Source organism: Mya arenaria, chromosome 11 (genome assembly GCF_026914265.1).
Source record: "Mya arenaria isolate MELC-2E11 chromosome 11, ASM2691426v1".
NCBI lineage: Eukaryota > Metazoa > Mollusca > Bivalvia > Myida > Myidae > Mya > Mya arenaria.
In genome coordinates, this window is record NC_069132.1 from 69346460 (window position 1) to 69374281 (window position 27822).

Sequence of the window (27822 nt, forward strand, 5' to 3'; positions counted from 1 at the left end):
CAAAAAGGTTGATATTGTAATCAGTATTAATGTCATATAATGTGGTTAACGCTGTACGGTATGAAATGATAATAAAATACAATGTATAATCACATTTTATAGCATATTGTAATCAGTATTAATGTCATATAATGTGGTTAACGCTGTACGGTATGAAATGATAATAAAATACAATGTATAATCACATTTTATAGCATTTATTTTCCTCAATATTGATTGCAGCTTAACAACTGAAAACAGACCTATCACAGAAGTAATGAATACCCCCAGATACCACTGGGACAAAGGAATGATTAAAAGTTGTGTTCTGAAAATTTTAGGGACGTGACCTTACGTGACCGACACAAAACCTATATTGCCCCCAAATGTAACTACATCCAGGGTACATATATGCATTTCATATTAGATTGAGTGAAGTTTTGTTCATCTAAGATTATTATATTTCATAAGCATCTCACCGTATAGACTGTATCATGGAGCTCTGGAACACATGGGTGAAGACTGGCAGCAGGCGTGAGACGTAGGTCGGGGCCACCTCCGGGTCACCGCGGACCTTACCCCCCTCCTCTACCTCCATAGGCCCCTCCCCCTGTGCCACCCTCTCTCCAGACACCACGGGGTTCTCTCGGGGCACAGGCACCATCCACTCTCCTGAAACACAACAAAGCACATTTTTGTATTCATACGATCTTGATTAATTGACCTTCTGAATTACAAAGACCATCCCCTTTTTTATCCTTTACATCAACAGATTCTGTACTACCAAAACTAACTAATATTCGGTTTCCTCATTGTTAAAGCAGTATGACTGAATTACATAACTTGATGAGTATGAATGGCCTAATAGGAGGCTTACTTTACTGATGAAGGTCAAACTATCTCAAAAGCTGTATAATACTAGGCTTCAATCCGAAGAAAAACTTAGCATATACCACGGCTATGACTTTGATAATTGACCTTAAGCTCCTATGACATCCTGGTTAGCCTATACTTCAGAGTTGACCCTAACTAAATTTCCCAGAGTTCCCGAGAGGGACACCCCAAGGTGAAATAAAGTGTCCTTTCCTTAAGTCTCCCTTGCTAAAAAAAACTCCAAATTATTCTCTGCTTCGATTTAACATGTATTTTGGGTTCTTATTTATCTTTCTGCTAAAAAAAAAAAGGGTGTCCAAATGGGACACCTGACTTTGAGGTTCTGCCGTCCCACCATATAATATGGTGTCCTTGGGATCCCATCATTAGTGCCGAAGTTAAAGCACTACCTGGAGATTGTAATATCTGTATAACGTCACGATGTCCCTCATCACTTCTCTCGCGAGCTTTGTCTAGAGGGGTTTTCCCGTCCTCATCACGCAGGTCTGGGTTTGCCCCAAACCTCAGCAGAGTCTTCACGATCTGAGGGCGCCCAAAACATGCGGCATAGTGTAACGAGGAGGAGCGCAGTCCACGGTTCACATCAGCTCCTCTCTCACACAGAAACTCCACCTGTAATATGGCATACAAGAAAGAATGATCAATAGGCAAAAATGCCGTAAAAGCACAACTAATTTAAATAACTAATTTATATTTGCACAAGTACTTGATATTTTCAGAGAATCATGAAAATTGTGTCATCTAGTTTATTCTGTCATACCGGAGTATTTGTGCATTCTAATCACTTTATCACATTCTTTTTATTGTTTCATTCAAGTTTTTAAACCATTCTTGTTTGTTTCAAGACAAAATTTGAATTCCCAATTATAGTCAAAAAGATGTATCTTGCCCTATCCGAAAGGCCCTGGCACCATTCCCAAACTGGTGGAGGAAAAAAAACAAAAAACTGGTCTTACCATTTCCTGAGTTCCAAATGCTGATGCCCAGTTGAGGAGCGTTTGTCCAACATCGTCCATGAAGTTCACTTCAAACCCGCTATCAACGGCATCAATGAGCGCGTCAGTGTCTTTGCTGCGTATACAGTCGATCAGCTGTCTGTGTGACCGTTCTCCGAGACTGTCCATGCGACGGAGACCAGGAAGTCGTCCGCCAGTGCTGGGGGCGGCACCTGCCTTGGGTAGCGCACCTCGACCCTCGAATAGCAGCACCAGCAGGAGGTCAATGAGTCGCATGGTGTCAAGGCAACATCTGTAATAATGGTTATCAAGATTCAACAATGATTTATAGGGATCATCCATATTACATGTATATTTACTGATCGATAGTCAATTGATGATGTTTAAATCGGATAATTGATAATTACCTACTTTAACAAAGAATATAATGAATCCAAGTCCATTTGCATTTATTTGTCCAGGATTATGTAACTATCAAATCACTCCATTTGTTTAACAGTAATGAATATTAAAGGTAATTCGCCGTCATGTCAATTTGAAATGAGATGAATGACAAGGGGCCAATTGTTCGGAACTTTGTTTAAGTTAACAACGAAGTCAACATCATTGTTGTTAACTTTCAAATCTTTACAACTCTGAAAGTTTAATGGATATGTTTGTGATCTGCTGTATTTTTAACAGGATAATTGAGGACTGTTTCAGTTGCAAATGTTGACATTTTAATATTCATCAAAATATTTCATGTTTAAATGTTAACACAATGCCATAAAATCACGTTGAAAACTTTAACAAAAATTTGAACAATCTGAACATTGAATTACAATGAAACCTGTAATCAAAGTAGCCGTTTCGGCTATATTATTTATTGCTACCAGAACAATGCCTTTGCAATCTAACCAACAAGGCTTCCATTAAATATTTGAAACTGAAAGTAGGAATTTCCTTGATATCGTTTTTGGAAGTTTTTCTTTAGGTGTGGAGGTCGATGTCACCTGAACACTTATGTTGTGTTTATATGCCGAACATCTGCCAATGGGAAATTTTGCCCTTGGGAACAAATATACTCATGATGGCAAAATATGCCCCTGGTGTAATTTTTGGACACGTTTAAATGGCAATTGAAAACAATAAAATAATATTTTTTGGTTTAGTGCCAATAGTTTGTGTTAAAAAGAAGATGAGATATATTAATGAAGCTAATATTACATCATATGATATCGATATCTGTATCTAATACCACTCCTGCTCACATAGAGATATTATGTTGCAGTTTTTTCCATGAAATGATAAGAAAATCGGTTTTTCATTCAAAAATATATTGTCATAAAGTCAGAAAACATTTAAACTATGTGTTCATGTTCGTTTTGTATTATGTAAATAAGATGTATGTTGAAAATAAATGAGAAAAAAAAATGTTTGTTTCATTCTCAAAACATATAAGGAAACAAGACTGTGTTTAAAATTGATAACTTCCAGAGTATCAGTTGAAATAGGAGTGTGAAAGCTTTTAACTAAATGAGTTTGCGAGTATAACATTCCATTGTGATAGTATTACCGGTAGTATATGAATATGACAGAATGGCCAAATCGTTAAACTTGAAAACAAAATAGTTATGTTGTAAATAAACATGATATTACAAACATTTCAGTCATTTGTACAGTCTGCAGAGAAATTTCACAGAAGTTTGAAAGAATAAATAAAGTTGTTTTTAAAACAAAATTTGTCTTTTAATTTAATATTAGTCAATTATCTACTGTTGGACCATGCAAATAAAACAGGAGGGCCATGATGGCAATAAATCGCTCACCAGAATGAAAGTTTTAAACCATTGTTTTTCATGAGAATTAATGAGCTCATTGTTTATGGCCGTCAAAATATGTATTAAACAATGATCGAGTATTATCAAATGTAAAAGTGGCCAAGGTCATCCAAGCAAAACATTGATATTTATTTTCAAAACTGTACACATGGTCCAAACTATATTGCTGTATCTTCAAAATAAGAAAGTATGTCAAAGTGTCTCAGTAAAGGTCATCTGAAGACAACATTGATATTTGTTTTCAAAACAAGAGATGTTGTTTTAAACAATTTTTGACGTATGGGAGACATACAGTGGACAATGGGAAAAGCTCATGTGCTCAGGTGAGCTAAAAATACCATATCCTTTTTGCAATCCTTGAGAAAACATTAATTGTGACGTTTTTTGATTGCAAGAATGCATTTACAATGCGTCTGCTTTAACATGATGGTTATTAAATTAATAAAGACAAATCAACTTTAAACCCACCTTTCATCCCCTTTGAGGCCACACTCTATAGCATGTGGGAGGTCAGACCGCAGTAGATCGTGTGTAATTGAAGGTGAACCTCGACACAGTGTGGACAGCAGGCTGATAACGGTGGAGACACTGTGACTTGACTTCGCCTCTGGCGTAATTGTCACCTTTCCAGGTGTGCTTGATACCGATGTGTTCCGACCTGGTGTGGAAATGCATTGCATATTATTTATTGCTTAGTAAGATGCAATATATATATATGTAGCAACGTTTCTTAAGTTTGCAAAAAGATCAAAAGTGAGTTATTGCATAAATAGAAGGCAGGTAATAAAAATAATAATAATAATAATAATAACACGTAAACACTTTCTAATCACTGCATGAAGTATACTGTTTGTTAAACAGTCTTCAAGAGCACATTACTTGTCATAAACAATGTCAATTGAATAAATGGATAAACTTGAAAGGTCATCATTCTGAAAATATTTTTATAAAAATTAAAGAGAAACTACATAATTACCTGGTTCACCTGCCTGACACAGCCTTTGTAGGAGAACATTTATTAGGCCGTGAGCAGCAAGTGGTGCTGGGTCCTCCCCTCTACGTGTGAATCTGTCGGCCAGGGAGGCAAAACAGCGCAGGGATCCGTCACTCACAAAATGGTCCTCGTGATCGAGCAGGGCGGAGAGAGAGCTGACACACTCCTGCTGGGAGCTGTCCTTTGGCTCCATCTTGCCACAAAGCCGGGTGACGACGGACATGCATGAGTGGAGCGTGTCTTTGTGGACCTGGCTGCCATGTTCGCAAATGAATTGCAAGACACAGTTCAGTCCACCTGATTCAAACACTGCCCCGGATTCTCGTGTGCATACTAGTTCTAGCACCTGCAGATCAAAAGTAAATTGCCAGTCTTGTAATGTTGTATACAAAATGAAAGTTTCAGGGTAAAAATTACTCGAGGTAAAATCCCCTTAACTATTCACTCAGGGTTCCAGTGGGGGGCAAAGTAAGGCCTAATGGTGGGTCCAAGACAGCACCTTGGTGGCAGTTACAAAGGTCAAAGTCCTTTTGAAGCTTCTGGGTTTGAAACATTTTAGGAGCCTAAGATAACATTTAAATATGCTAATTGTTTAAGTGCTAACGGAAGTGATTGACCTTGCAGATTAAAGGCTGAAACCATTTCGGCAATGGGGCAACTCTTGGGTTCAAATTTGATGCCAACTGGAGAGTCAATTTTTAGAGCATGTGGTGGGGGAAGGGGGTTGTTTCTGGAGCCATCTGATTTGCAGATATCATCAAATTTCTGGACATATCACATCCCTGGTTAATTAATATAATATCTGTGGAAGACTTTCACCCATGACATTTCCTCTTAGTAGTGACTAAAAATTCTTGATATGGACAACTGACCTTGATACACTGCTCTGCTAGGTCCTTGCTTGTCCGGGACTCCATGTCAACCAGCACAAGGCGGTTACACAGTGCCTTTACAGCCCCCTCAACAGCCACAATCCGACGAGTGCACTCGGCTGATACATCAAGGTAGTAGGTGATGGCGCGGGCTGTCACCTCAAGCACATTGTCAGGGGCATTCTCGTCCAGGAATATTCTACACAGCGCCGGTAAGAATGTCCGTGGTGGGCAACTGAAGTAACAAACGGGTAAAAATTGTCATACAGAATTGTATGTCATTGACTTAAAACAGCTAATTTTCAACACATGATAACAGGGCTTCCATTAAAGAAAGTTTGGAAGTATATTACTCCCTAGAAATGGGTTAAAACTTCCAAAATTGATTCCTTGGAAGTACAAAAACTTCCATAACTTAGAAGGAAACTTCCAAAGTTGAAAGCTTGGAAGTTCAAAATATCAAAACCTTTTGTTAATATTACTTTTATAGTCATAATTTCAATCAGTGTTTTTAAGTAATGAATTATAATAATATAAATTAAAGTGCAAATTATTTGATTTTTAATATATTTGTTGAAAAATAGTTGAAAAAGATATTGTATTATGGAGACTTCCATTATTTAGTGTAAAACTTCCAAAAGTGATAGACAGGAAGTTCATACTTCCAGTTTCAATTTCTTAATGGAAGCCCTGATGATAACTAGCATCAGGAATCAGTTGCCATATTACTCATTGCTCTTTCAACAGTTATATACCAAATCTTTCCAGGTTTCTCACCAGGTACACATGAATGTTACGTTATTTCATATTTCTTTCGAGACAGTGTTTTGGTTGTAAAATATATTTATTATAAATATACTTAAATCATAACAGACATTTTAATTTTTTTATTTTCCGATTTTAGAGTTACAAGTCTTAATATATTAGCTGGGCTTTGAATGTCACTAAGTAATCAAGTATCCAGCTGTTAATTTGTGTAAGTGTTAATTTCCATGCTATGTAACTGCACCTTTCAAACACGCGGTCCACGTTGTCAGACATGAGCAGTAGCATGCAGAGTTGCTCGAGGGCGATGTGCTGCATCTCTCGCATCTCCCCGCTGCCCATCTGCAGCCATTCCAGCAATGTCTCCGGGTCACAATCCGCCATCGTCACAGCGGTTGGCGCCTCAACTCACCCAGTCAGCACAGGTTCATACTTGCCACTGAAATCATGAGACATTATTATTTTAACAGCGAGTGTATTGTTTTCATCGGATGTGCATTATGAGGCAAAGGTACAATCCATGTTATTCTCTTAGAGTTTATAAATAGTAACTGTTATTGTAACAGATAGCTGAAGACAATGGCTTATCAGGGAAGGAGAAAAAAAATATTATGGTTATTAATAAATACAAGAACCTAGTAATTTTAATTTCGAAATTATTAAGTCATTTTTATAAAGAAATATCTTAAGAAATTTAACTGAATATATGGCAAAATTGTTGTCCCGATTTCGTATTCATAAAGCATCTCAAGTCATTACCTTACTTAAGCCACTTTTCTTATTTAAGTCTTATTTAAGTACCTAATTTGTCAAATGATATAAAAATCTAATTTCTGAAATACATTTTCATTGACCATATTAAAAAAACATACTTTAATGTTAAAAACATTTATACATTTCTCTTAATTTGACTATAATTTTTTTAAAGAAATCGACTTATGATTGTTTTTCCTTTCTTCCATGCACATTATTAATCCTAATGTTTTAACTACCACAAAATGCATTAAACAATAATTATTAGAAACATCTAATTATCAATATTTTGAACATGTATGGACATTTTAGCTGATAAAACGGAACCATTATTACAGCTTCGGATTTGAATCCACTAGCCCATTCGGGCTACCAGATAGGAAATTTTACTAGCCCAAAACCAATTTCACTAGCCCAAACATAAACACCATATTAAAAGTATCACTCGTTTGGAAGCATTTATGAAAACACGCTCATTCAGTTTCAATAATTCAATAAATGTTCCTCAATCTGGACAAGTCAATGCGTCAATATTTTATTAAGCAAAGTGAATTTCTCACAGACTAAAAAAATTGGGCGCCCCATGGAAAAGCCTTAAAAAAGGTAAAAAAAGGAGAAAATATTGTCTGACTCTGTTGAACATATCATTTAAGATTATAAGAACTATGCGTGTACAATTAGTAGAATTATGCGTGTACAATTAGTTCTCTTATCCAATGCATCCTTGTCAAATCCGAAATGCACCAGCGATTGTGCAATGATTTTTTTTCTACTTTCAGTTTCACTTTCAAATTCCGGAAAAAAAATTGATGCCAATATTCCTATAAATGTTATTTAAAATAAATGGCAAAGCAATTTAAAGGTATATAATAGAACCTAACTGTACTGTACACTGACAATGATTTAACTATGTCCAACAGTTCTCCTTTAATACTTTTGTCAGGAAGTAAACGGGCACCTGTTTCCCTCGCATTAAAGACGATGTTTGTAATTTTCTTTTACGCATTAAAAACTTCAAATCTATCATTTAATTTTGGACAATAATAAAATATATTTAAACAAAATAAATAAAGTATCGATTTTTATATTGATAATTAGCGTCTAAGCTGCTTTTCACTGCCATCGTATTTAGCAAAAACTGCCGAAGTTATCGTTAATTTACATAATGGGCGGAGTTATTGACGTCATTGAGTTTGACTGCTGCTAATAGACACAGTTAGTAGTTACAAACAGATCGATAATCACTTGTCACTTCGGGCTTTAATTACTCTAGACATGTGTTTATATATATATATATTAATTGAATTAAGAAACATTCTGCTCATGGCTTGCAGCCCTGAACCGCAGAGCAATTAGCTTTTTGATCATCGTAAATTTCGGCAATTCTGACTTCGCTTTGTTTTTCGCCATTGTCAAGGCGACTAAGTCGCTCAAGTTGCCTGGTTGGACGCATTCTTAAATAATAAGCGTATAAAACACGATGCTTTACGCTTTTAATTGTTTTTTGTTTTATTAAATTACATTTGGAAAAAACAAAGCCCGATCGGGCTAGTTTTTACGGAGATCCGGTAGCCCAAGCTGAAATTCCGTAGCCTCGGGCTATCGGACTACCGCGAATTTCGAACACTGTTACAGTTTTAGAAGCGGTCTACAAAAAAATATATATACCATATTATATCATGTATAGGACGCTAGCATAGATAGGACGCAGGCAAAAAAATCGTTGAGAAAACGGGTAAAACCCCTTAATATATAAGATAGGACGCAGCGGAAAAATGTCAAAATCGGAGCCGAAAAATTGAGGTTGGTAAAGTATTTATAACATATATTGAAGTAAAAAAACAAACAAAAATTGTATAAAAGGCATATTTTGGTAAGTGTCTAGTGTATTTCGATAATTATCATCGTATTTCGGTAATTAAACGTACACAACAATGATATATGTCTTGACATTTTGAGAACATTCACGCATAATATAAGACTTATACAAATGCTGTAATAGACTAGTTCTGACTGACAGTCAACCGTTGCAACCGTTGCATCTCCGGACATGCCCTCTGAATGACAGTCAACCGTTGCAACCGTTGCAAAACTGTGTATTGTCAAAACTAATGTTTGTTTTGATAAGGCTTGTCGCTGCGCGGATTAAAGCATGTCAGCATAATTATTGCGTGTCGGTAATTAGCCTTGCCAGCAGAAGGCACCTCGGGTAAAGTGCGAACAAACAACAATACGGTATTACCATCGCAATAGTTCGTTCTATTGATGTTTTTCTAATGACAGACAGCCGTTGTTTTTCACACCTTCGCACATTTGAAAAGATTTGATAGTGACAATAATGCTACTTTGCGTTATGCACATTCCTTTATTATTTTTTTTAAAACAGTAACATACAGCAAAATGTTTTGTAAAATATCGAAACATTAAAATCATGAACAACGATTAATTGATAAATACCTCCTTTCCCGATTTTCCGTTGCCGTTATAACTCAATCCAGTTAAAGTCAAATTGCCTGCGTCCTTTCTATGCTATTAGAATTTCATCTGGGTTTTTTCCAAGCCCATTTCAGGTCGAAAATATCGGACCGGGGAAGAACGCGGTAATAGTATGTATTTGTACTGCGTCACCGAAGAGAACAACTGACATAGGTAAAATCACGCAAGTTAACACACGCAGAAATATATTAAATGTTTACTTTAAATTGATTTATTGAGAAATAAATTGAAAACAAACATGAGTGTTTACTTTTTTACAAAAGGGACGCTACTCACAAAAACTCGATGTGAGTCAGCACTTTAACTGGTTTGAGTTATAACGGCAACGGAAAATCGGGAAAGGAGGTAAATATCAATTAATCGTTGTTCATGATTTTAATGTTTCGATATTTTACAAAACATTTTGTTGTATGTTACTGTTTTAAAAAATTAATAAAGGAATGTGCATAACGCAAAGTAGCATTATTGTCACTATCAAATCTTTTCAAATGTGCGAAGGTGTGAAAAACACCCGCTGTCTGTCATTAGAAAAACATCAATAAAACAAACTATTGCGATGGTAATACCGTATGGTTGTTTGTTCGCACTTTACCCGATGTGCCTTCCCCTGGCAAGGCTAATTATCGACACACATTAATTATGCCGACATGCTAAATTAATCCGCACAGCGACAAACATTATCAAAACAATCATCAGTTTTGACAATACAGTTTTGCTGTGATTGCAACGGTCATTCAGAAGGCATGTCGGGACTATTGCAACGGTTGACTGTCAGCCAGAAGGCGTGTCGGGACTATTACGGCATTTGTATAAGTCTTATAATATGCGTGAATGTTTTCAAAATGTCAAGACATATATCATTGTTGTGTACGCTAAATTACCGAAATACGATGATAATTATCGAAATACACAAGACAATTATCAAATATGCCTTATATACAAGTTTTGTTTGTTTTTTACTTCAATATATGTTATAAATACTTTACCAACCTCAATTTTTCGGCTCCGATTTTGACATTTTTCTGCTGCGTCCTATCTTATATATTAAGGGTTTTTACTGTTTTCTCAACTATTTTTTGCCTGCGTCCTATCTATGCTAGCGTCCTATACATAATACGGTACTTTGCCTACCTACGACAAATGACCAGGTGGAGTTTGGATCCCATTTGTGTCAAATTTATTGTTAGAATAAAACAGATCAATTAGTTCTCCAGTCATCATTTGTAAAGAGCATGGAGCTAGGTCAGAAAGGGAGCTTTTTATTAACTGATAAATGTACATGAATGTATTTCAGAAGTTGATACAAAATAATATAAAAGGCCAATTAGCTATAGTTTTGCTGTAATGAATAAATTTTGAAAGTTAAATTGACTAATATAACTATAAATATCAAACTAACCAAAAACAAGAGCAATCACAGACTACCATATATCCCCCGCTGAATAAAGAACAGTATCAACAAGACCTCAAAGACTTTATTATGATCTGCACCAAGTATGAAAATGATCAAAGGGCAATAACTCAAAAAGTACTGAAGCTAGAGTTATTGTTCCTATGTACTGTTTATAATGTTTGACGTCAATACCTCAATGATTTTGAAGTTATGGTCCAGACAAAAAATAAGTAAGAAAATCAACAAAGGGTAATAGCTAAAAACATACTGCAGTCAGAGTTAAGGTTTCTGTGTATTGTACTTTTTGCTCTGGATAAGATTGCCCGGATGCAAACACACACACACACACACACAGTCATACCCATGCCTACCATTAGTATATCCCCTTTACGTTTTGGTGGGGATAAAAATAAAAAGACATACTTAAGAATTTGGTAATTAACATTAATGGTAAAATATAGCAGACAAGTTTAATAACAAATGAGTCTAATTGCTTTGGTAACCAGTATGTCCTCTGTGTTTTTCAAATTTCCTTAATTGTCAAACATATACCAAAGTAATATCCAAACTAACTAACTTCCAAACTAAGACACATCTGATCATCTGCTTCTTCTTACTTGGTAAGAATGTCTAGGGTCAATATATTTCGGACAAGTTTGATAAAAGGACTTGAGCTAAAGAGTTATAAGAGGGTGCAGCTCCCTCCCAGTAGCACCCCTCTGCAAACATGGAGACCAGCATGTGCACCCTTTTTTCCTCTTAAATTGAATGCTGTAGATTATTATTTGATAATAGTTTACTTGTTTTTCTAAGCTTATTGTATGATTAAAAATTTGTAGGTAACAAACTTAATATATTAGGCAGATGATAGTCCAAATAATTGTACGTTGACGGATTTTTTTTAGATTTTTGATATGGCAAATCCTTCACGTACAAATTGTTTAGTATCAAAAGTGGGTAGTTGTTCCGATCAGGATTCCGGGTAAAAGCATATAGCGTCTATAAAATATCATAAAAACAAGAAATATTACCAGATAATGTTATTTTATATTAGTTCCGTACACAAAAAAATAAATATCCAACTTATAATTATGAGTTTGACGGCTTTTTTTCATTTCATTCTGTCAAAACATAACGATATATACATGAAGGGCACCTGCAAGGCTTTAGGGCACAGTTTTAAATCGCTCGGAACATTTCGGCCATGGCCGAGTTGTTACGATTGTATAACGAGGTCTATCTCGAAGCTTTGTCGGAGGAGGCCGAGCTATTACGATTGTATCGAGTTGTTCCCCTTCGCATAATTGTTGTCTGTGTCAGTCAGCTTTCGTTTTATTGGAAAGGTAAACAACTTGTTTTAATGCACTAAATGCTTGTTTAGTGCAAAATAACAATTCACTTACATGGTAAAATATGAATATAACTCTTTATGATCAATTTCAACCATAAAATACTTCACTTAAAACAATTTCAATATTTTTAAAACACCCCCTTTTTTTGCACATTCCCGTTTAGACGTTAGGGATTGGAAGAATCCCGTATAACATATCCATTATTTTAGACTAAGGCAGATGATAACTAAAATTACTTCAATTCAACATATTTCTAACATCAATTGTAACTCTGAATAGCTTCTTCTTTCGGCAAAAATTGGGAACGATGCAATGCTCAAAACTGGAAAGCTGCACTAACCACTGAATTAATGGCATTGAGTAAGGATGCATAAGTCCGGTAATGAGGGGATTCCGCCAATTGTTGGTATGAATTAATGGCATTGAGTAAGGATGCATAAGTCCGGTAATGAGGGGATTCCGCCAATTGTTGGTAATTCCTGGAAGCGGAATATGGACTGTGTTGTATGTTCATTTTCATGTCATAAGTGTATGGATTATTAAAGAACAAAAGGTGTTAGTAAAGGCTTAACCCCCTTAGTTTGCTAGACTAAGACTGAAAAAAGAGGAAAATTTTATTTATGTCACTTTCTCTTTCCTAGGCTCACTTTGATTAGTGTTAAAATGACAAGGTAAAATTACTTACGTGATCAACTAAGATTAAATCGTAGTAAAAACTATTTTAAACTAATGTTCATACATGAAAAACAGAAAAGTCATAGGAGTATTGCGTTCAACGAACTAAAAAAACATATATTGTCAAAATAATTTTTCAGCCTCGTTATCGAACCCAAGGTAATCCGCATGAAACTCGGGGCAGTTATATTTGACGGGACCCGGGACTGCCGGGACCCGGGATCCGGAACTCAAATTTTAATTTTGGTTTTACCTTTGCGTTTGTAACGTTAGAGCTTGTACAAGCCATTCAATAGAGTGAGTACATTAAAAAATATATTAATAGCATATAAATTATTTCAATGCATATAGTATGATGCACCTATTTATTTTTTGGATGCGCTTGTAACTAATTGTATGTTTGATTTTATGTCCATGCATTTCCTTTTTCAAATTGTTAATAAATCAATAAGAAATATGGAAAAAACAACAACATATGTTAAGGTTGATATTAACGTCAACGACCCGGGACATCATTGAAAATGCCGGGACTTCTACCGATAACTGCATGTATATATCGCTATTAGCAAATGGATATATCCAATCCAGTACCTTATGGCTTGTAACTGTTTATGCGGAACTTCTCGGCCATTTTATCGAAAACAACGTTGTTTTCGATAAAATGGCAGAGGAGCTCCGAATGGTAACTGACGGGATCGATTTTTGAGAAAAGCCGGGACTTCTGAGGTCGGGACTATATAGCTCGTTACTGCCGGGACCGCTGATTGAGAAAAGCCGGGACCGCTATGGCCCGGACCTTAACTGATAACTTTCGGGATCGTTTATTGACTTCATGTTAGAGATTGAGACAAGACACAACTCGCGTAGTGTATACAGCTTCTTAATTGTATTTGCATATTATAATATCAACAATGTGTCAAATAATACAAATAAGTTAATAACCAGGAACAATTACATCTGAAGGATAAGAATAAAAAACAAATAACATGTGTTTCAAATAATGAAAATAGTATAGAAACAAATCATTTATTATTATATTTAAACATTTGGGCGCATATCATTAGTATGTAGAAATCTAAACACCTAACATATATTGAAAATACAATAAATGACAAATAACTTAAACAATGAAAGCATCGCGCGGCAGTGTCCGAAATTGGCACATGTAATAATGTAGGTGATTTTTCACATTCTGTCTTAATGTTCTTGTTGTTTGGTGATGATGTTGGCGAATAAGGGATAATTATGTTTTCTTTTGTAACTGTCCGAAATATAATCATCATACCAACTTCCATTAATATTTGTATTATTTTCCGAAATTTCTTCGGACACATTCTTTTCCGAACTATTGCTATTTTTGAATCAGGTGCAGGCAGTACATATTCGAAGTTGGTAGGTTTCTGTTTCTTTATGCCAATTTTTTTTTAATTTTTGTTATATCTCATACACCCCTAACCATAAAGGCGTTCATGTCAAGCACCAAGCGCATCCCGCCAAAAACGCTGGTGTCGATTACTGATACCGAGATCCCGGCTGTGATGGTCCCGGCAAATATCATACTGCCTGGGTCACAGAAACGCCGGGACCGCTGAGACCGGAACCTTATAGCTAGTAACTGCTATTGAGAAAAGCCGGGACTTGTTGAAGTAGGGACTCTATAGCTCGTTACTGCCGGGATCGCTGATTGAGAAAATCCGGGGCCGCTATGGCCGGAACCGGATGCTTAGCTGCATGATAACTGCCGTGATATTCATTAAGCTTATTCAGTCATGTCCTACCTTAAATCACTTGTCTTATTTTAGTGTTTTATGAGTCATGTGTTATAAAACCTGATTAATTTCTAAAATGCATATTCTTCGTTGACGATTTTGATTTTTTTTTCACTATTAATCAATAAATACTAATCAAACTAATTACATTAAATGGGAATTCTATGACACTGAAAACGAACTAAAATGATTTTATATGTGATGCCTTACAATAAGAATACAAGTAATGTTATATATAATAGCCCATGAATATGATTTAACAAGTAAGATGCTTCACAATTTGGATATAACGATGGTGACCATGCTTTTAAGGTAATATATATGTTATATACCTATTTAAAAACTTATCACTCTTATTTGTTTATTATTTACTTTCAATCCAATACATTAGCTATGCTTAAAGTTTATATGTATAAGTGAGACAATAAGATTATCGACTTCTAAAGTGTCAATCCTAATTGGCTCTGAGCCAATAACCAAATACGAAGAAAACCGGCCCCTACTGTGACACCAGTGCAATAAAAAAAAATGAGATGCACAGCAGGGGATTATCAGTGAATCAGTTTAATATACTAATCGATGTAATATGTAAATGTTGTCCGAAATTACAAATAAGAGCCAAATATATACAAACGATATAACTACACTTGACCAACAAAGTAAAAGTTTATTAATTTGTTATCTAACAATTGAATTAAATCTCTAATTAATTTATCAAAATTTATATATAAACCGGTTAATGTTTCTATGCAATGCAAACATCTAAAACAACCATCCCCTCCCTTTTTATCCTTGATATTGTTTCGCTCTTCTGTTATAATAATTTGTTGCCATAAGTTTTAGTTGCTATAAACAAATATGGAATGTGGCACACCAAGGGCCAATACACAGAGGTGACAGTGTCATGTAACAAATGAGCGCATCCTTTTAATCAGCCTACAATGCTTCTCCGTCAACACGACATCATTTTGTAACTTAGTTCCTTTATTGCTACTGTTTCATTGATTTTACATAAATATAGCTCATTGTCAGAGACATCGACTTTTATTAGATATGCAATCTAATGCATTTATTCCTATTTAAAACATCACAATGTCAATTAATAAATATTAACAATAACAAATAAAGTTCGATTTTTTGCTGACTAAATTCCCAATAAACAACATGATGCTTTGCAAGAACATTATTAAAGTTAAATGTCCAAACAATTATATTCATAGCATGTTAAAAAGAGTTATATAAAAAAATCTTTGAGGAATTATATATCACATAGTCAAGAGTAAAGGCAATTACAATAAAACATTTTTCCTTTGTGCACTTCTCATTTGTTAAACCTACTTTATTTGTGTTAACAACAAAGGAAATTATTAAAAAGCATACATTTGAAAAAACGGAATAATTACAGCCAATGAATGCACCCGCTTTTAAGTACATAAAACAAACCTCATATTAATTAGGGCCGTATTAGAATACGATTTATAACACTCAATGTAGATCTTTTCCCTTTAAAATGCATTATATCAAATCAATGCTATATCAAACATAACTGTTATTCAGCATTAAATGTTATAACATTCAAAACCTAAATGCAAAACATAATTTATGAAAAAAATCACAAATGAAAATAAACTTTCCCCCTTAATATTGCACTTTATTGGTCCCGACCCGGGAGGTCCCGACCCGGGATCGATATTGACAGTCACTGATACCGAGGTCCCGGCTGTGATGGTCCCGGCAAATATCATTTTATTGGTCCCGACCCGGGATCAATAATAGTCCCGGCTTTTCCGAAAAAGTCCCGGGTCCCGGCAAACATAACTGCCCTGAAACTCGCCCTACTGGACTTTATAGGTTACAGAAAGCTAATTTGTATAATTTTAAAATCAACGCAAAGATTACTTCCCCTTCATAGATACATGATTAATGCAAAAAGATGAGAAGAAGAAGAAGAAGAAGAAGAAGAAGAAGAAGAAGAAGAAGAAGAAGAAGAAGAAGAAGAAGAAGAAGAAGAAGAAGAAGAAGAAGAAGCTGTAATTATTTTTTTACAAAGTTGTTCACAGGCTATAAATTCGAATTCAAAAGTATTTTGAGTTGCCTAAAACTGCAACCGATAAATGCCTGTCAAGACCTAAGAATGGGAAATGTGAATTGATGATTTTTTATATACAATTAACTGGTTTCAAAAAGTTACTTATATACTAGGAAATATTCTCGCAAATGTATTGCTAGTTTACAGTTAATTAAATGAAACCGGATACTGGCTGGGGACGTTAGAAGGTAAAGTAAGGCAGCGTATTTTATTCAACACATTTCCGTTTTCTGCGAAATTATCCATAATAGTCTATTCCCCTCGGTGCCTCCCCAACAATATTTTAATTATTCGTCCTGCTTTCAAATTCACATTAACGTTGCAATCTTATGAACGTATTTGAATAAAGTAGTACTTTAATTCGCACTATTTTAAACCGCATTACACCATACGTTCCATTTGGTAATACCGGCGCAATTATAACTTTAACATGTCATGTCAAAAGTAGATCCGATCATACCTGATTTAAATTTGCGGTACTAAAGTCTAAAGGTAGCAAAAATGTTCGGAGCGTTAAACAATCTTTAACTTGATATGCAAACTTCATGCAGGTGTTATATATATGAGCTCGTCATAGTTTTTATTTCAATTTCAACTATTCAATTATAATAATGATAATGACATGATTTGAGCTTGAGATAAATTTGATTTTAGTGTTGTATTTGATATATAATATGAATGATATTTCAGGAAGCAGGAAGATCTAAAATGTGTTTACAAGTATGACTTGCGCATTTTGAATACTAAATTTGACATCATAAAATGACGCCATAATATCACAGAAATGACATGCACAATGAACGTATTGATAGTCCAACTAGCTTATGGTTTTAGTTTTTACCCTTACACGGAATATATATGGAACATAATACATAAAGATAAGTTTCATTTATCTTTTTAATATATTTATACGGCTGGGCCGTTTGAAAAAAACAGTCCCTATGAAAGCATAGCAAAGCCCGGCAAACTGTGGTTGCTATGGAAACATGAGTTAAGTTATTGTCATAAATCGATAAGAAAATGATGCGCCAATGGCAATCCTTTATAAGGACAGAAGATTTGAAGAAAACACTTTGAAAAATCATTACTTTTTTGCCTTTTTTATAAGTGATTATTTCATGTTTAATAATGATGTCCGACGACGTTGATCATAAAATAGTTACTTGCATGTGTTAAAGTACAAGTACAGGTATTTATAAGATTTTATTACTACTTGTTAACAAAGGCATGGAAGCAATACATACAATAAAATACACTTTTGGAATGAAAGGAATATCATTCAGTTATGGCTGAAACGTCACAAACGAATATACTGGACCGCAAACATATTCATGGCATACAGTCAAACCTGTATTAAGTGGCCACCTTTGGGAAATGGTCAAAATGGCTGCTTGAGAAAGGGTGGCCACTTAATCCAGGTTGGAAATTGTATGTATAATTAATGTCAAGTATGTCGATGTACCGATTGCAAGTTATAATGTATATTATGTTTTCTGCAGTGTTTTGTTGTGTTGTTTGTTTCTTAATTATGACACTGTTTTCTTAAAAGTTAACACTTAAATACCTATCTCTTGACAATTCATTTTTCATGCTTTGCGGTCTCGCTCATGGTTTGTAAAATGCATGTTTACGAATAAACATTATTGCGAAATAAAGTGTGGCAAATCATTAATATTAGGAGTGACAAAACTAAGAAACTGACAGCTGGAACCCTTTAACAAATGTTAATCATAATTCGTGTATTCGATAAAGGTTAAAATCTACATCAACTGTTGTATCAATCCTTGTGGCCGAATGTTGACGTCGGTTTTCGTAGTTTTTCTTGACGCTACCTGCGTGGTTCGCTTTCAACTACATTTTTTTTAATACTTTTTATTGTATTTTATTTGCAATTTCGGAATAGAAGAGTAAATAATTATAACTGAATAAGTGTTTCAGATGCATTTCTAGGGAAATAATGTTTTCGTCCCAAAACATGAGCGATCGAGTTTCTTTAACTTATGCTGTTGTAAATGAGTTTGGCTACTGTTGTCGTTTATGGAGAAACTCCTCGCGCATTTTTTGCAGCGTCGCTTCTGAATATGTCACATGGATTGAAATGCGTTAAATTTTCTTGGTTAGCACACAATCGGAACACCTCGGCCTTTATCAGAATTCCGAAGATGGCCGAGTTGTTACGATTTGTTAGCACACTGTCTTCACAGGTTTCAAAATAACGCGCCGCGGTAAAGGGGCCCCGTAGTTGACTGCCCAGTCACGAGGTTTTGTCTTTTCATTACGTTGCTTCATTTCTTTTACCAGTTGCTGAAGTCCCCGGATCTTTTCTTTGATGGACGTCCTTGGTGCGTGGGACTCGGTCGTATCACACTCCTCAACCTCGTACCAAGTATCTCCCCGCTCCTTCCGGTGATCGAGAGAGGTTGGCGGACGCTCGTCGCGGCAGCGCTCCAGCAGCTGATTATAATTACCGACCACAGAATAGCTTTGAGGCTTTGGTAGCACACTAAGGCTATTGTATGTGAAAGGTAAGAAGCAGGGGAAATGTTTACACCGCGAAGAAGTGTTGGACGGATCAAACAGGCATGCGCGACAGACGCCGTCCCGCCCACCGGACGCCTTTGGGCCGGTCCTGGAGCTGGGACCGTTCAAGTTGCTCAAGCCGCTTGAGGATCGGGAGTCTACAGGTGTGGCGGACTGAATTCGAGGGAGCCGGATCGGCGTGACCTCCTCCGCTCCCTCCATTTCCTCGAGCAAGAATTTGGTTTCTTTACGAAGCTCCTTCGTCACTTGACTAAAGCTGGTGCGCAGAAGTCTGAAATATGACGGATGAAATATGGCATATTCATTTTAATTTATCAAAATTGCTGGAATAATACAATCAGTTAAACATAATACAAACTTGTAACAATGTACTACCTAGTTATGTTGTAATTTTTTTTAATAAGATTTACTTTTCACATGAAATCCGACATTCGGAACTCCTCGGCCATTTTCATCGAAAACAATTCAACCTCGGATGTATGCCGGTCCATCAGTAAAATTGTTCGTATTTTTTAATTATATCATCAATTAAATTAAGAGTTCAGCTTGTATTTATTGATCTAAGTTTAAATTGATTGCCAGTGAAGTGTATTATTGCAAACAAAATTAAGATTCACAAGAGTTATAAGTCATTAAGTTTAACTGCTAAAATAAATTACTACGCGATCTACTTGCAGCGGATTTAAACATACCAACTTCTGAGTATGCAAACCGTCCATATACATCAGAGGTTGTTTTCGATAAAAATGGCCGAGGAGCTCCGAATGCAAATCTGATTGAATAAAATTAAAGTGAAATGCGGATCTTTGGTGTGTGTTTTTTGACAAATCAATATGGAATTCAACTTTGCTAATAATGTTTAGACATTATATTTCTTTTATCAAACTACTGCACATGTTATAAGAAACTTCCATCGATTTCTTATACTCAAATTGAAATCATTAATCTATTTAAAGAAGCTTCGTTAAAATCTTTTTGACTGGGGTGTTATGCATTTTTTGTTCATTTTTATTTTTTAAGACATATAATGTTACATGATTTGAATTTTCTTTTTTTTTCTTTGACTTCAAATACATAACATTTGGATGGCAGTGAAACACACCCATGAATAATCAATTTCGCTTGATGTTGACTTTAGTGTAGCTTTTCAAAACGTTTCAATCTCAAATATCCTTTTTCATTTTTGAAAGCTAACCATTTTTGGACAAAATATGTCTTAATGAGTTTACATTCAATTGAAAAAAAAATAACAACTGAACGTCGCCATCTAGTCAAGCTCTATACAAATTGAGCAACTGGGCTTTAGGTACCGACCTGATTTTCCCTTGGAGAAGGCGGCCGTGGACGTCGTTGACCTTCCGGAGCCGCGTAGTGGCGGCGTGCTTCTGTTTCGCGATGTTCAGGCGCCGGTCCATCTCCCGCTCAGCCTCCCAGCGACGCCGGAAACCAGACCCACTGGAAATAATTATAGAACATTACGCTTGGACATTGGCGTTTGTTTTGCTGTCTGTTTGTGCTATCGCCGACCTCAAGTGTTTTAAATGAGATGAAAGTTGCTGCAACTGTCAGTCAAATCCAGATATTAGAAGATTTGAAGACACAGAGTGGGCTATAAAAAAGAAGTCCGTGTGCGATTGCCCTAGCTCTGCGAATGTACCTCTCTGTCGCAATCGTAACAACTCGGCCATGTCCGGCAAGCTTCGAGATTATCTGTTGGGTAATGGCCGAGATGTTCCGATTGCTCTATGTTGGTGTAAAGCGCCGATACACGGACTACAACTTTCCTGGGCTTAAACCACCATTGAAATGCTGACTATGTCGCCCTAAACCAGACCTGCTGAAAATTATTATAAAATTCAAAACGCCGGGATCTAGACCTGGTGGAAATATTTGTAAGTAGTATGACACCGGGAACCATACCCACTGAAAATAATTATGAATATTATGACATGGGGCACAGGCCTGCTGGAAGTTGTCATGAATAGTATGTCGCCGGAATCTAGACCTGTTAATATATTGTATGAAAACAATTATGACGCCGGGCACAAGCCCGCTGGAAATCATCATAAATAGTATGTCGCCGGGAACTAGACATGTTGATATCTTTTATCAATACCATGACGCTGACAATCGTACCCACTGATAATAAGTGACACCTAGATCTTGTACGTCGCCGGAAAGAAAGATCCGCCGGAAATACTTGATAATAGAATGACGCTGGAACTATACCCACTGGAAATAATTATAACCAGAATGGTTCCGGAAACTTCACTTGCTGAAATTAATTATAAATAGTATTGCACAGACCTGCTAGAAAAATACAGAATGCCAAAAACTGTGTACGCCGAAATGGTAAGACGCCGTCGAAATCCTCGTTAACATTGTTTTATCACCTTTTTTTCAAATAGTCGGCATTGAACGAATGGATTTATTGAGCTAAAAAAACAGAAAGATAATTTTAAAAGGATAATTCACTGCAATAGACGGTTTAACTACTTTAAACCTTTAGTGTTTTATTTGTTTAGAATGTTTGCAAACATTCACTCCGAAAAAGGAGTATAGATATAAATGTTTCGTCCAAAACGAAGAAGTTAAAGATGCTCTCTTACTCCCAAATTAGATGAACCACAATTAGCGCAAATGTTTTAATATACCAAAAAAAATAATAATTAATGTCGAAAACAGTGGTTCTTATGAAAGATACCCAGGTAATTTGGAAGAAAGATGCAGAAAACACGGTACTGAGCCTTGTGAGATGACAGTAAATCACATAAAATCTTTAAACACTCACCCATCTTTTAATATTTTGGCGTTTTCAGCTATTAAATACACGGTAACAATCTTGTTATCTGTTATCAGTATTTAATATTTTCCATAAATGCATTATTAAGTAAGTATTTAAAGGTTTATCACTCAAAATATATGTTTGTTATGTATGTGTATTTATTGATTTTGAATAAGAGTGCCACTTTAAAAATTATATACCGAATTACCTCTACATATTTAAATGCTACCTATCTACTCATTCCTTTGAATTTGTTTAGAACAAGCAAGACATTTAGGAACTCCCTAGGAAACTACAACAGCCGGTGTACCATTCAAGTGATGTTAAACTTTCTGTCGTAGTCGCCATGGATAGAGCGGAATTTGAACTCGACTGTCGTGACGTCTTTTTATGATCGTCATCCGACGTATTTGTCTGATTTGACGTCACTTTACGCTCGTCACCTGGCAATTTCAACTTAAGTGACGTAATTTGGCTATCGTCATAAGGCGTTATAGACTTAGTTGACGTTGTTTCACTTTCTTCTTCTGACGTTGTTGACTCCGGTGACGTCACTTTACCGACGTCTTCCGGCATCACCGCATGACCTGACGACATCTTACGTTCCACATATGAACTGATTGAGTGACGTGGTGAAAGCTTTGGAGAAGATGTTAGCCGAACTGGCGACCACCTACGAGGCGATGTTTTATATTTCTCAGACTTTACAAAGTAAGTCATTTTCTTATCCCACGCAGAGCTAAAACTATGAGACATTTTCAAATGTATTCCTTTTCTATTCTTGAAATCACAGTTTGTCTCCAGGCTTAACTTATTTAGGCGCTGGTCTAAATGAACAATTACTTATTTGTATCAATAGCGCTAAATTAAACTCCCCGTAGACTGCTAAAACCATTTAAAGGCACTCACACAATTTATGTCGGTAAAGATTTTTATTAAAAACTTCGTTAAATTTGAGTTATTTCACTTACTTTTATTAACAAACATAATACATAAACTAGAAGATATTATTTTTGAACGGAATTTTATAAATCAAAGCCTTAAATGAATACAGTTTTAGTAGCGTTAACAATAAAGCTAATATATAAAATAATATTTTTAAACTTTTATTTCTAAATGTTTCGGCCTTACGCCTTCATCAGTAAATAAATAAACAACCATAGTAAGGAAGTGACGTCAACGTCATGCACTAAAGACTTCACGTCGTTTAGCGGTACAACAAATGACTTCAAAGAGTGAAATAAGAATTTGATATTTTCAAATTTAGCCCACTCACGTGCAAATCAAATGTCAACGAGCCCGTGGTTGGGACATACTTTCAATGACGTCATAACCGAAATGACGTTGCGTTCGAATACTACGGTGCGCTTTTCTGAAAAACTACAAGAATGTGTCATTTTTAAGTACTATAAAGGCATAAATGAAAAGGTAGCATGTTTGTTTTAGTTTAAGATCGCAATATATTTCACCTTGTGAACACCTAAAGTATATACTTCATTCATGGCTATGCCGCTCGTAAAATATAACTTTTGGTGCTTATATGGCTAAATATATTATGATCTCACACTGAAAAAAACATTTACCCCCTATGTCATAAAAACATAGTATACTACGTTTGCCTAACTATAAAGCCCTATTTTAAACCTTTGATGATGTTTTATCACTGACACTTGCATTTTGATAACATTTCAAACGAAAATAATTATCTCAGTGTCAGGCTTTATTAAACACAAAGCAGCCCCTTTAAACTTCTTGCAGATTGCCAAATTCATTTAAAATATTTATTATTAAAAACAAGTACTTAATAACATTTCAAACGAAAATATCTTTTTTTAAATATTAAACACGAAGCAGCCCCTTTAAATGTCTTGAAGACTGCCAAATTCATTTAGAATATCTATGTTTACAATCACTCCTGTTAATGTGTGTATCTTATTGTCCAACCCAGAAACCAGAGACATGCAAACAAAGCAGACTTTGATTAGCATTCTGTTTTTTTGTTCCGTCTGATAGATACCTGATTAAACATCTAGTTGTCTATGATAGCGTTTGGCAATATTTGAATAAAACAATTTACGAGATACAATACATTTTGAATGTTGTCATTTGCAATACAAGCAGCTCCTTGCAAGATAAGACGGGTTCGTTTCGGGCAGGGAGGACTCAAAATATGTATTTGTGCAGAAACAACTGAACATTTGCCAGCCACAGTTAAGGTACGCCATCCATTTATTAGTATGCACTTTTACCCGATTAAGATGTACCATAATTTATACAAATGTTTTAATTTACCGATAAGGATGTATATATATATATTGCAAACACTGGTTCTTATGAAGCATACCGTGTTTAATTTGAAATAACGGTGCAGAAAACACGCTACTTATACCTTATGAGACGGTAGTTTATCACTCTAAATCTTTTAGGACTCACCAGTCATTTAATATTTGTGCGAATTCAGCTATTAAATACAAATGTACATTGTTACAATCTTGTTACAATATTTTCCATAAATACATTATTTAGTAAGTAGTTAAAGGTTTATCACTCAAAATCAATGTTCGGACGTTTTGACCAGCTACTCGGGACGTTTTGATCAAAATGGGGACGTTTTGACCTGCGACCGTTTGGTATACATGTGTATATATTGATTTTAAATACGAGTGTCACTTTAATACAAAAAAGCTACTGGGACACTATTCAGTATAATTCTTATCCTTATTCTTAGATGCTCAGTGATTCTATCTAGTCTGTTGGTCATTTATAACAGACCAATCGAAATACTCAGATTCTTCTCCCAAACTTAAGATAGATATAAGTTCGTAATTGAATACTACCTTTGGTAAAGTTTCATTTTAAAGTTACCAAATGATAAGATTGAATGTTGTTCTTTTTTAAAAAAAATACCGAATATCAGGCCTTTTTTTATCTGCATTATGCTGTTTATATGATAGATTTATAATATTCTTATATACTCATAGTATAATTGATTTATTACTTCTCTTAAATATATCATATTTGATTAATCATAATTTATTGTTATTTTTGTCAACAGTAAAAATTACATACAATCTACACATACACATACGATCAAATCAAACAGAAAGAACAAATGGGTCGGGCTACAAGTTATGACAGCATTAGTTTCAGCCCTTCCCAATCTCGATGTTATTATCTAAAATGCACTAACACATCCTAATGACGGATGGCTTACCTTAAATGCATACCTATTATTTATAGTAGTAAAACTAAAAACTAAAATAGTATATAAAAACCCTACAACTGTATAACCCAAGGTTTGGTATCATGCAGGATCAGTATGTTCACTTATGCCAAAGTAGGACAATCGTTAAAGGTACCATTCACGTCTTTAAAGGGTCAAACTTCAAAAACAATAATTTCTTTTGAAATGCAAACAGTCAAAATCATGCTTTTACAAAAATCAACATCATCAAACGTTGAAAAACGTTTTACAAATTATGACAGAGACTGCTTTTTCTCCCACTCCAGATAAGTAGATCCAAGTATTGAGCCATGCTTGCCATTGGGCAAAGATAAAAAAGTACCCGTATGGAACTATTTTTTTATCACTACGCACAAAAGGGATCCGGTAAAAAAAAACAGTTTTACTTTTTGTTGTTTAACTGAAGTCGGAGAACATGCATCTACCATGGTCCCTCGTGTATGATATATAATCCAAACCCTCGCGAAGAGTGTTTAGTGGAAACTCGGTAAACCTCGTTTTCGCCAAAAACACTTCCGCTCAGGTTGGGATGAACTAGCATGGAAGATACTAATAATTTCGCCGACTTTAGGCTAAGATGCAAAACATTCTGTTGAAATGAGTATAGAACTGCCAGTTGCTGTTTGTTCATAAAAGTATTTTATTGATTTAGTAAAATATCTCAATTTGAACTTCTGAAAATAAAATAAAACGTTTCGAACATATAATATGTGAGAGTCCCTTTAAAGCTGCACTCTCACAGATATACCATTTTTACATCTTTTTTTTAATTTTTGTCTCAGAAAGAGCAAATTTTTGCATAAATATCTGCAAACCAATGATTTAAGTTTGCTGACAAAAAATCAGATCGTAGATTTTCATATTTCCGTTCGAAAATTAATAGTTTATGGCTTAAACCGAAAAATGCATAAAACATCATCTTTTTAACTTAAATATAAACATTTGCGATCTAATTTTTTGTCAGCAGTCTGATATAACTGGTTTCCATGGATTCTCGTAAAAATTGGCTCATTCCATGACTAAATATAAAAAAGTTGTCAAAACGTCCAATCTGTGAGAGTGCAGCTTTAAGGGCGTATAGTTATACATTGTTGGTTATATTGAATTTATGTTGATGTCGAGTTAAAGTAATAAATAAAATAATTAATTATAAAAACAAATATGTCTAGGAATCAATTTCGTGATATCATTAGACTAAAAATAATAACGCAGTAATATATTAACAATGTTTTCAGAATTAAGATTTGTCGAAAGATTGATCGTATTCTTTATAATGCGAAATCAGTCAAGGCAGATAATACCATTACAACATAAACAATATTTTAAGATAAAACAATGAATTAGACGTAAAAAAAACCCAAAAGGCGCACGATTAATTTCACCAAGTAATACTTAAGAACCAAAATAAGACGTTTTTTTATATAAGACCTTTTCCATTACAGGTATATATTTATGTCTGAAAACAATTTCAATAAATTCATTTTTTTTAAATGTCAATTGACTTGAAAATAAATACATGAGATAAGATATGACGAGATATTATGTTATAAGCAAATCTAATACTTACAAGTCTCTCCCATTTACTATCTCGAACATCTGGGCAATGTCATAAATTTAACATATTTTAATAGATCCTACTTCTAGAAGTGGTCTTGAGAAATGAATCGCACAGTCATATACGTAAGATATTATTGCCTAATTCAAAGTGCAATAAATTTTATTAAAGAACGCATTTCGGCTTTATAAAGATTCCCCCAAACACAAACGTTTGGATATGTCATATTGATATAGATCCTATTTCACTTTCATAATATACAATGCATTTGTCTGACATTTTCATTAATTTTCCTTAATGTTAAACGTTATAAAACCATTAGATAAGCTCTTCACGGCTCGAAAGTCATACGCCATTATTCTATTCATTCTATGACGCTCGAATTTCATTTCTATAGGCTCATAAAAATGTATTCACGAATGAAAAACAATATCGAATGATTGATTAAAATTCGAACCGACATCTCCGATGTCAAGTGTCAATTCGTTAGGGCCGGCAGTTCATGCGTGTGCACGCTGCCCGCGTCTGTTGCCAGCATCCGTCGTCCACATCCGCATGCGTCCGCGAAAAGAATTCAGAAAATCAAATAACTTCGGATCATTATAAAGAATTTTATTACAATAGGTCGCAATTGTACACATACAAATGTTTGCTATGCTCTCATAAAACCGGCTGTATTAATCTGTTTTATTTCAATGTTTAAAAAAACCCATTGAACAAATATAGATTAAAAGTGTCAGACTTAGTACGTTTTGCGTAATGACAATGCTTTTAATGCATTCTTATGTATCGATGTTTCATATAGTTTTTACTAGTTTGTATTCCTATTTTTCAAGCAAAAGCCAGGCCGCGTATGTGTCCGCCTCAGCTTAAAATCGGTCGAACACACA

The 27822-nt window shown here is 35.0% G+C and overlaps 2 protein-coding genes and 1 long non-coding RNA gene across 5 annotated transcripts in view; all 3 read right to left on the minus strand.

Annotated features, from left to right (window-relative positions):
• Positions 1-12256, minus strand: part of LOC128208973 (uncharacterized) — a 57651-nt gene extending 45395 nt beyond the window's left edge. The window contains exon 1 of the long non-coding RNA XR_008256925.1: positions 11954-12256. This is a non-coding gene — a long non-coding RNA (uncharacterized LOC128208973). The remainder of the gene's footprint in view (positions 1-11953) is intronic.
• The window catches only part of LOC128208971 (E3 ubiquitin-protein ligase HECTD1-like), a 43666-nt gene extending 30556 nt beyond the window's left edge, over positions 1-13110 (minus strand). For both annotated transcript variants that reach the window (XM_052912741.1, XM_052912740.1), the window contains exons 1-8: positions 12960-13110; positions 6525-6719; positions 5516-5750; positions 4626-4989; positions 4118-4307; positions 1830-2121; positions 1263-1485; positions 459-651 (exon numbers count right to left, since the gene is read on the minus strand). In XM_052912741.1, coding sequence (XP_052768701.1) covers positions 459-651; positions 1263-1485; positions 1830-2121; positions 4118-4307; positions 4626-4989; positions 5516-5750; positions 6525-6664 — 1637 coding nt within the window. In that variant the 5' untranslated portion in view covers positions 6665-6719; positions 12960-13110. The remainder of the gene's footprint in view (positions 1-458; positions 652-1262; positions 1486-1829; positions 2122-4117; positions 4308-4625; positions 4990-5515; positions 5751-6524; positions 6720-12959) is intronic.
• A 4832-nt stretch (positions 13111-17942) lies between these two features.
• LOC128207539 (uncharacterized) lies at positions 17943-27174 on the minus strand. 2 transcript variants are annotated; one of them, XM_052910517.1, is made up of 3 exons: positions 22444-22947; positions 20663-20803; positions 17943-19619 (listed from the first exon to the last, which is right to left on the minus strand). In XM_052910517.1, the coding sequence occupies exons 1-3, from the start codon at positions 22887-22889 to the stop codon at positions 18992-18994; spliced, it is 1215 nt and encodes a 404-aa protein (XP_052766477.1). In that variant the 5' UTR covers positions 22890-22947; the 3' UTR covers positions 17943-18991. The 2 variants fall into 2 exon arrangements, with proteins under 2 accessions (XP_052766477.1, XP_052766478.1); XM_052910518.1 differs by lacking the exon at positions 22444-22947 and adding an exon at positions 26945-27174 and having other exon boundaries at positions 17951-19619.
• Positions 27175-27822: the final 648 nt, after the last annotated feature.

Excerpts from the sequence above, each read along its gene's own strand:
- LOC128207539 (XM_052910517.1), bottom strand. The coding sequence starts at position 22,889 with ATGTCTCATAGTTTTAGCTCTGCGTGGGATAAGAAAATGACTTACTTT. Across the intron at positions 20,804-22,443 it reads AGTTTAACATCACTTGAATG|TGGGTCTGGTTTCCGGCGTC; the intron begins GTACACCGGCTG and ends AATTATTTCCAG. Across the intron at positions 19,620-20,662 it reads CTTCTCCAAGGGAAAATCAG|ACTTCTGCGCACCAGCTTTA; the intron begins GTCGGTACCTAA and ends GTCATATTTCAG.